At 40.1% G+C, this 10,679-nt stretch overlaps 1 protein-coding gene across 3 annotated transcripts in view; it reads right to left on the reverse strand.

Moving 5' to 3' along the window:
- The window catches only part of Rundc3b (RUN domain containing 3B), a 104,056-nt gene extending 95,233 nt beyond the window's left edge, over nt 1–8,823 (reverse strand). For all 3 annotated transcript variants that reach the window (XM_042684731.1, XM_042684732.1, XM_042684730.1), the window contains exon 1: nt 8,358–8,823. In XM_042684731.1, coding sequence (XP_042540665.1) covers nt 8,358–8,473 — 116 coding nt within the window. In that variant the 5' untranslated portion in view covers nt 8,474–8,823. The remainder of the gene's footprint in view (nt 1–8,357) is intronic.
- Between the last annotated feature and the right edge of the window lie 1,856 nt (nt 8,824–10,679).

The raw sequence follows: 10,679 nt of genomic DNA on the forward strand, positions 1-10,679 counted from the left end.
AAGCTGTTTTAATAGCATTAGTAGCTGACTAAAAAGGCTTCAAGGAGCTAGCATTATTGGAGATCAAAAGGAACATTTCAGGATGACAAAGGAAGAGATAACAATTCTAAGTGCAGTAATACAGCAACAAAACAGAAACAAAAAATAATAACTTATGGAAGCAGATTTAATATACCTTTTTCCATACTAAATAGACTAAGCATACAAAAAACTATTAACTAGTACCTAACACACTAGACACTTTATTGGTATTTATGGAACATGCAACCAACAAGGACAGAACATACATTATTTTCAAAAGCATAGGAAAAATTTACTGAAATTAACTATTTTCCACATTATGAAATAAGCATCAACAAAATTGCAAGCTTGAAATTTTTCAGAATATGTTCTTTATACTTTGAAGTTGAGATAAAAATCAATAAAAGATAACTAAGAAAAACAACTGTCTGAAAGTTGAAGTGTACATTTTAAAATAATCGATCAATAGACAAAGAATATTAACATAGCCCAAAAGCTGACCCTTTGGGAAAAATTAATATAATTTATAAATCTCAGAAAGAAAAAAAATGAAAAGGACCCACTCTACCAGTTTAAGGAAAGAAAAATACAAAATCAGTACAGATCTTTCAAACAGTACAAAAATCCTAAAGCCAGAATATGACGGTGCACAAGTGCAATCCCAGTACTTGGGAGCCTGACGCAGAAAATTATGAGTTCAAAGCCAGCCTGGGTTAGATAGAAAGATCTAAAAAAAAAAAAAAAAAAAAAGACTCAGTAAATGAAATGCACATATTCTTTGCAAAGCTCACTAAAGATGATATAAAAAAAAAGATGAAACAAAAATTGATAAATACCTCTGTGTGTGTGTGTGTGTGTGTGTGTGTGTGTGTGTGTGTGTGCGCGCACTCGTGCGCGTGCTGTGCTGAAGCTTGACCTCAGGGCCTGGGCACTGTCTCTGAGCTTTTTTTTTTTTTTTTTCCCTCAAGACTAGTGCTCAAGACCACAGCTCTGCTTCTGGCTTTTTGGTATTGTCTCACAGATATTCCTGTTCAGGCTGGCTTTGAACCATGATCGTCAGATCTCAGTCTTCTAAAGTAGCTAGAATTATAGGTGTGAACCACTGGCGCCTGACTCAACAAGTATTAAATAAATTAAGTATTTTAGTAATGTATTCCCACAAAAACAATTTGTGGCTTAGATTGCTTCCCTAGTGAATTCTTCCAAATGCTTATGAAAGGAATAATCACATGCAACTTTTTCTTTCTTTCTTTCTTTCTTCCTTTCTTTCTTTCTTTTTTTTTTGGGGTCTGGTCATGGGGCCTGAACTCTGGGCCTGGGCACTGTCCCTCAGCTCTTCAGCTCAAGGCTAACACTCTACCACTTGAGCCACAGCACCACTTCCGGCTTTTTTCTTTTTGCTTATGTGGTGCTGAGGAATCAAACCCAGGGCCTCAGGCATGCAAGGCAAGTGCTCTACCACTGAGCCACCTTCCCAGCCCCCCACATGCAACTTTTTTACAGAACAAAAAATAGAATATTTCCCAACTTGCATTATAAGGCAAGATTAATGACAAGACAGAGGAAGACACTAAGAGGAAGGACAGTTACAGACTAATCATTCTCATGAATAAAGTCACTGAATAAAACGAAATATCAAAAAAGGCAACATATATCACAACCATTTTTATTCTAGAGTGAATCACCATGTAAAAATCCAAGTAATATGTCAACCATGTTTATCCTGAAACACAGAAAAAGCATTTTATAATAGAGTATTTTGTATCCACTTACAAAATTTCTCAGCAATCTGGAAATGAAGATGAACTAAGTAAAACCTGTAGCTAACACCTAAAATTTTCAATGTTTTGCCACACTATATTAAAAACCTGAGTCAGTATAGTAATAAGAAAGGAAATGCTCAAAGATGGAAACATGAAGACACAAAACAGATGACTTTTACTAGATTAAAAAAAGTCACTTAGCTGGGAAGGTGGCTCAGTGGTAGAGTGCTTGCCTTGCATGCCAGAGGCCCTGGGTTCATTTCCTCAGCACCACATGAGCAAAAAAAAAGAAAAAGCTGGAAGTGGCGCTGTGGCTCAAGTGGTAGAGTGCTAGCCTTGAGCTGAAGAGCTGAGGGACAGCGCCCAGGCCCAGAGTTCAGGCCCCACGACTGGACCCAAAATAAAAAAAAAAAAAAAAAAGTCACTTGGAGGGAAAGTGGGAGAAAAAAGGAAGGGGGTAACCCTGTTCGAAAAGAAATGTACTCATTGCCTTACTTATGTAACTGTAACTCCTCTGCATATCACCTTTACAATTAAAGTAATAAATAATTAAATAAATACATAAATAAAATCATTTCAACCAAACCCAAGTGGGTCAAGTTTGTAATGCCTACCTACTCAGGAGGCGGGGACCTAGAACATAAAAGTTCCAGACCAGTCCTGTCAGAAAAGTCTGAGAGACTCCATCTGTAATTAACAGGCAAAATACAGGACTAATGGTATGGCTCTAGTGGTAAAGCACCAGCTGTGAGCAAGAGCATGGAGTGCTGAGTTTAAGCCTGGATGCGCACAGACACAGACACACACAGACACACACACAGACACAGACACACACACACACACACACACACACACACACACACACACAGCTTTCAGAAAATCTGTTACAACTAATAAGTAAACGAGTAAGATTACAAGTCCAGCTTTATGTCCATATACTAACAAAAAGAAGAAAAAAAGTATATAGTGATGAATTAAAATAATTAAAAAATTATCAAAAACAGGAGTTTGACCAGAACTGAATAACATCTACATCTTCAAATTACAGTTATCTGAGGAAAATTCAGAATATTTAAATATACAAAAGCATATATTAGGTTCACTGATGGTATGTAGGTCTTAAATTTGTAGAGGTGACAATTTTATAAAAACTGATTTATAAAGCTTGTGAATGCTTAATAAAAATCCCGTGAGTTGTTTTAATGGAAACTGATGTGTGGGTCATAAAGTTTACTTTTCAAAAGGACAAGAATAGCCAAGACAATCTCTATTAAGGCCAGTTATCAAACATCAATACTTATTAAAAAATGATACCTATTAAGTTAGTTCATTACCTCAAAGATAAGTAGACTAATGGAATAGGAGAAGAGTCCAGAAACAGATCCATAGATCCAGTCAGTTGACTTAAAATAAATGTGACACTTGAGGGTGGTTAGGAAAGAATAAGTAAGCTCTTCAGTAAATGGCACTAGGTCAACTGATTTCTCTTAAGGAAAATAATCCTGACTGCCACTTTAAATACTATAAATAAAAATAAATTACAGATAGACTGACATAAAAGTAAAAAAAGAATAAAGCAGCTTTAGAAAAAAACAGGAAACAATTTTTAATGCTTTGGAATAAACAGAGTGAACAGTATGTTTATTCTATTTCTATTTTTCTGAATAAGTGTCACAAGTCAATATTTATATTAAAAGTATAGAACATGATAGGGCTAAGGATAAGAATGCATTACTATGATGTTCTACACTCTTTTAGCAATTGGCCACAGATTTAACACTAAAATTTGTCACAGCTACACAAGAAAAAGTAAAGTGTTAGTTAAATATCCATGCATCCAGTAGATGTAAATAAATTTCGGTTAATATATTCTGTGATTGCTTGTTATGATGATTCTAATTTACATTAATGGAATGTTACCATTGCATAATTGTATAAAAGCCACCAAAGAGAGAAGAGTATAGAACAACATAGCCTGCATACTCAGAAGCTATATAGTACTTTGTACTAATAAAAAAAAAAAAAGTACTTTATAAATCTTTAAGAGTAAATAGAAGACTAGATGAATATTTCAAGTATACTTTTAATATTTATCAAGCTACATTCAAAACAAATATCCTTTAGGAAATACCTGAGAGATAGCTCTTTTCTGTTGACACTTGTCCTGAACCTAGATTAGCTGGGAAGCAATTTTTTTAACCATCAACATTAATTTCTTCTTGTTGTAACCAATTCAGAGAGTGTAGCATATAAAGAGAATATTCATTAATTTCGTAAGCAGTAGGCAAGGAAGATTTCTTTATGGAATTAATAGTTAATCAATTGACATCAGAAGGAGGTTGGAAGCTTTTGATGCCAAGCTTTTATAAGTGGATTTTAATTTTGAATAAATGATAATGGCATTTTGTAATGTTGAAATGTCTATATAGTACCAGTAGGTGATAAAAGTATCTCTCAGTTTTGAACATCTACTGGCTGGGCAGTATCCTTAGGGATAATACTGAATTTTAAGACAATATGACTAATGTTGCTAAAAGTCTAGTTCTACTGCTAAAACAACTTTAGTCGAAAGTATAATAATCTTAACAATCAAGGTATGAACAGTCTTATAAGGCATACTCAATCAAGTAGTAACAAAACTGAGTCACTGAATTTAAAATTTTTTAAAGGAATATACTACCAATGATATTCAGTAAGGTGTGCATTTCTCTTACTAAGTTCAATCACAGCAGCAGAAAAATTTTCTGATTATTCAGCAATAAAATTTTTTTTTTTTTTAAACCAGGGCTGAGAACCGAACCCACGGCCTTGCGCGCGCCAGGCGGGCGCCCTTCCGCTGGGCTAAACCCCCAGCCCCTCAGCAATAAAATTTTAAGATCATTAAAGTTCTCACTTAACTTGGGCCTAGGATTTTCTCATTTTTTTTAATTCCTAAGCTTAGTTATTGCGACTTTCCTAGCTCACAATAATAATAAATCAGCAAGTCAAGATGGAAAGTGCAAAAAGAAAAGAGCTGTTAGAAACAGGTGGAGTCAAAAGAAATAACAGCTAACTTGGTAGGAAGAAAAAGAAGAATGCAAAAACTAAGAACTTCAAGCACCTTGTCTTATGGGGCCATTTAATAAAAAGCTCTCTATATTTCTAGTCTCCATGGATTTCCATTGTATAATGCACATATTCATAGACTATCTCCACATAACTAATAAATGTTTCTACATACTCCTTCCTTTTTCCTTTTTTCAGTTCTCTCCTTTTCTCTCCTTCTTTTCTTCCTTTTCTTGCTTTTCTTCCCTCCCTCCCTCCCTCCCTCCTTCCCTCCCTCCCTTCCTTCCTTCCTTCTCCAGTACTTAAGTGTTTGCTCAGGGCCTAGGCACTGTCCCTTAACTTTTTTCCTTAAAGCTGGCACTCTACCACTTGAACCACATCTCCACTTCCATCTTTTTGGTGATTAACTAGAGATAAAAGTTTCATAGACTTTTATGGCTTAAACGGATATGAAAAATAACTAACATTTATTTTCTGTGAATAAAAAATGATTGTTAAACTTAAAAATAATAATTTAAATTTTCAAATTTCTAAGTGATACAAGACATGTACAGAAAAAAAATACAAGTTAATGCATACAGCCAAAGTCAGTTTGTGAATATTTTGGAGCTGTGTGAAATTTAGAACTCTTAAGTGGCCTATTATCTCTCTTATACTGCTGAAATAAGTATAATATAAATCATTTTTATTTATAATACATAAATGTTCACTGGAAAAGAGTAAACTAAAATTCAATTCAGTTCTTTTCTTGATTATCTAACCAAAAAGATCACTTCCAAAATTCAAAACAATAGCAACATTGTACTTGTATAAGGCTTTGTTAAAAACCTAAAAAATTATGTACTTATACCTTTAAACCAAAATTGAGACTATGCCTAAAAGTGTTTGACAAAGAAAAATACATTACTATGTAAGTGTATAGATACACTAGAATGATATGTGTGATAATAGATTTTTGTTTGTTTGTATTGGCTTTATACACTTTAGTTTTCCCAGGGGATCAGTAGGTAATTGCAAAATGAAAGACACAGTATGAAATATTTTGTTTACAGAAAAGTGTATATGCCTCATTTAGTTGCTATAACCATAGATATCACAGTTACCCTGTTCATATTTGGAAAAACTTAAAACCAAATATGAACACATTTTGCATAAGAATGATTATTAAGAGGGTGATCACTGAAAATTACCAAAGTTCTAGCCCATTATTTTACTGATGGCAGAACTAGAAACTATGTAGGTGAAACATGGCTTGTTAAGGGAACACTAGCTAATGGCACTGACAACTTTGAATCCAGTTATATTTCCTCTAGAATATATACTATATATATCCACTTTGATTTATATAATCAACATCTCTGATTTGAGATATGAAAGTAAACAGCAAATTCATTAAGTGATATGGAAGAAATACTCAGTTTGGTAACTCTGAAAAGTAATCAGCCTAAATTGATAAATAACACTTTGTTCATTTTTGCTGAATTTGCAGATTACTTAAAGCATACAAGTGACCTACAACTCCTCTCCACCTAAAAGTCATTCAATAGTAAATATATATTAGACCCTACTACTAGATATGGATATTAATTGATATGTACCATCAACTACTTAGACATGGAGAATAGCTTCAATAATATTATCTAAATAATTGTAAAGATTGAGATCTCAATAAAGATATTGACATATACCATATGTAAATTATAACTGAAATCAGCAATTTTATTATTTCACAGGAAAGATATTATGCAAATAAAATAATTAAAAGAAAACCCAGATAACTGTCCATAACTTAAAATGAATTTGCAATACAATTCTGAAATACAAAACCTTGTCTTTTCTTTAATCACCTCCAATGAGGAAACGATCTAGTAAACTAGCTGAGTCAAAAATGGAGAAGCAAAAGAAACAGTACTCATCACTGAATTTATACAGTAAATATTTACCTGCTGTGAAATATTACACTAAGAATAAAGAAAGATTAGGCAGTAAGTAGATGAGATCACTTCCCTTGTTTGGATCTTTTATGAAATCTATTACCTTGAGAAGCAAGGTATATGTAGGAAATTGCTTTAGTTTTTTTTGTTGTTGTTGTTGTTGTTTTTTTTTTTTGGTCCGGTCGTGGGGCCTGAACTCTGGGCCTGGGTGCTGTCCCTCAGCTCTTCAGCTCAAGGTTAGCACTCTACCAGAAACTGCTTTAGTATTATCCACATAATTTGTAAAAGTCAATTATTTTTAATATCTGTAAAATAAAGGTAAAAATTACTATCCTTATTGTCTTGCCTAACTTTAAAAAATACCTCTCTCAATTTAAAATAATTTAATAAAGCCCATATCCCCTAAAGGATGCATCCTGTACAGTACAAACGATAAATTAAACAGACTCCATTTTATTTTACCATTTACAATTGAAAGTGTCAAAAATGTCAGTGGGGCAAGTTTTACTGCCAGACAGGTGTATATTTGTAATTCAATTTTTAAAAGCCATTCAATTTTAAAAATATAACATCCACTACAAAAACCTAGTTTATATGATACCCTCAGGCTGGGCCATAGTGGCTCATGCCTGTGAAGCCCTAAGCTCAAGCCCCAGTGCGTGCACAGACACACACAGACACAGACACACACACACACACACACACACACACACACACACACCACAAAAAAAAAAAAGAAGAAAAAAATCCATCACTACCTGATTCTTAGAAGATTGTTTCTGGCTGATGATAACGGGATTTGATAAAGTAATGTAATGCATATATATTTATATAAATGGTTCAGGGAAATCCCTAAGAAGCAGATGCCTAGAATTATATCTTTTAAAAATATATTAATATATGCCTTAACGAAAACATATTAGCATATTAATAATCAGTTTCTCCGGGGATTAGGCTTTTCAGAAAGGGAAAACTACTTTTGTGACTAGAAAACCTTTGAGGAAAGGCAGCCCTTGGAATAAATCAATGGCACGAAGACTAGGTTATCTGCCTCGGTCCCACTGGTCTGCTAGAGCACAACCACACCAACCCCGTAGTTTTGGGATCTTACACATGCAATGGCTGGCGTGTGGCGGCAGGTACTCAGCATCTGTACAATGAAAGCAGTGAAGATGTTTGTGGGCAATCCAGGAGAGCAAAATCTGTGTCTGGGGCGGGGTGGGGGGTGGGGCTCGGAGTGAGCAGTCACAGTTAACAATCTCGTCGGAAGCGGGCTGACAGCTCCGTGAGCGCCGGGTGAAAGCTCTTCCCCCCCCCCCCCCCTGGCCCTCCCCTTTAACTCCGACAACTACAGCGCACATCAAAACAAACCCTCCCCGGCTCCGCCCCAAGTGCTCCTCACGAGCTGCCGGCGGCGCTCGACCCCAGGCGAAGTCCGCGGGGCCCGCGCGGCTTCCAGACGCGGTGCCCGGACGCGGCCCCCGCTCCCGGGGCGCCGGGCCGTGGCCGGCCGCGCCTGGGGCGCTGCACACGCCGCGGGCGCCCGCAGCCCCGGCGCCGGCCGCTCTCCCCGCCGCCGCCCGGACCGCCGTACCTGCACACCGTGATCAGGTTCCTCCGTTCCACCGCCGCGTTGCGGGCGCTCAGGCTCTTCTTGCCGCCGCTGCCGCCGCGGCCCCCGCCCAGGCCCCCCAGACCCCGGGAGGCCATGGCGAGCTCACCCCTGCGCCCCCTTTGTCTGCGAGGTCCCGCACACTCCCTGCTCCGGGATCCTCAGGCCCTGGCTGAAGACGCGGCCGCCGGGGTGCGGAGAGGGACGTGAGGGAAGGAGCCGGGAAGCGGGCAGGGCGTGGAAGCCTGCGGGGGATTCGCACCCGGGGACTCGAAGGCTCGCGCTCTGCACCCGGGCTCCACAAGCGCGCGCGCGCACCACACACACGTGTGCGCGCGCACACACAAGCACGCACCACCTCCACCCTCCCGCGCGCCTCCGCCGGCCGCCGAACGGGGCGTGTGGGTCGGTGTCCGGCGCCTCTCTACTTCCCCAGGAACCTGGGCCGCTGGCGTCGCCGCCCACCGAGCCCACCCCAACAAGAAAACCCGCCGCACTTAGTCCGCACACATTCTCGGCTGGGGGTCACCGAGGTGAGGCTCGGACGCTGGCGCACGCAGCCACGCCCTCCAGGAGACCTATCAGAGCCACGCTGCACCAGCCGGAACCAATCGTAGCGCGTAGGGGGCGGGGCCGACTTTGAAGACAACGTACTCAAGCCCCGCCCTGGCGCGTGGGTAGCTGTCACGAAGCCGGGCTCGGGCTCGCGCTCGTACCTCGCGTGCCGCCGCCAGTCCACACGCAGGGAAATGGAGTTGCTCTTTGCGCGGCATTGTGGGAAGCAGGGCCTCCGTGCGTGGGAGACAATTTACCTCTCCTTCTCAGGAGACTAAATGGCTAATCTTGTGGCCTCCATACCTTTAGTGGAGAGAATGCCTCAGCGCTCCCATCCCACCCGGGGCCTGCTCCCCACCGAGGGAGGAAAAGCGATTCCCTTGGCCCTGTCGCCCTCCTCAGGCCGGAGAAAACCGAGGCACCCGGACCTGTCTGTGGAACACCCTCCTTTGGGCCTGTGGTGGGAGGGTCCTCCACCTTCCGAGCCACGTGGTTCACACCTCTGCTGCAGCGTGGCGTGCATCCGGGACGGACTGCCCGGGTAAGCGCACCGTGGGTGTAGTCTTCTCGGGGAGCCCCGAGTGTGACCTCGAACTCGGGGTGGGAGAAGATGTGAGGCTTGGCCGTGGGGCCGGCCTTGGCTTGAGCTGTTGGCTCGGAGGCCTGCAGCCCACCCCGACCCACGTGTGGAGAAAACACGCACTGTGCAGGGCTTCTCCACCTGCTGTCTGTTCTAACCGCGTCCTCTGGAGACCCTCTAGCGTCCCTGAGACTGCTGCTCCTCTCCTCCAAAACCATAGGCTCTATCCCTCTCTAGGAGGGAGGGAGATGAAGAGAGGGAGAAAGAGAAAGGAGGAAGGACGGAGTGGGGTAGGTAAGAATGAAGATAAGAAGATAAGACCACTATAAAAACACCCAACACCCCCCCGCCCCTCAGACATGACAGGGAAATCCTTAATGGCTGCTACCCCGATGAGATGTACTACCCTCTCAACAAATGTCCTTAAGTTTAATTTGAGGCTATATTTGGTGTTAGTTTTAGTGAGCTTTAGCAGTTTTAGTGGCTCCAGAATCCACATAGCTTCCACACCTGATTTTGAAGTTTCCCTTAATACTGGAGTTTAACGTAGGTCTTTCTGTGCTTACATATTGTCCACACTAATCCAGGATGTATGGAAGCCTATGTTGAATTTTTTAATGCGCAATTTGGTTTAATAAAATTGAGTTACCAAGATTCATCTCTTATAGCTACTAAGTCTAATAATGGTGTGGTGAAATAAAACTCTATGTAGAAAAAGTATATATTTATATATTTATAAATAGATTGCTGTCACAACAATAAATACAGTCACATTATTATGATAAGGTAATTTAGACATTGGAAATGTTATCTTTCATATTAATAAAAATGCTCTCCAAATACAGGTATATATAGTTATCATTACACTTATTCTCAAATATTTCTTGCCTGCTTTGCTAGGACATAGATGTTATAAGAAACCTTTCCCTCCCAAGAGCTACACCATAGCTTGACTCTAGCCCGACGAGGGTGAATTCAAAAGTAGTCATCAGGAAATAGCAAGGCTACGCAAGTTGTTACAGCAAAATATTTACACTGGCAATAACAATCACTTCTCAAACTGACATTGCTGTTAGGTTTTAACTACAGATTAAACTACATGGGTAGTAAAAAGCTGTTAGTTATTAAGAAAATTCTTGGGAAATATTGCTAGAGTCAGGGCGGTACAT

Source organism: Dipodomys spectabilis, unplaced genomic scaffold (genome assembly GCF_019054845.1).
Source record: "Dipodomys spectabilis isolate Male_0828 unplaced genomic scaffold, ASM1905484v1 ptg000089l, whole genome shotgun sequence".
NCBI classification, from domain to species: domain Eukaryota; kingdom Metazoa; phylum Chordata; class Mammalia; order Rodentia; family Heteromyidae; genus Dipodomys; species Dipodomys spectabilis.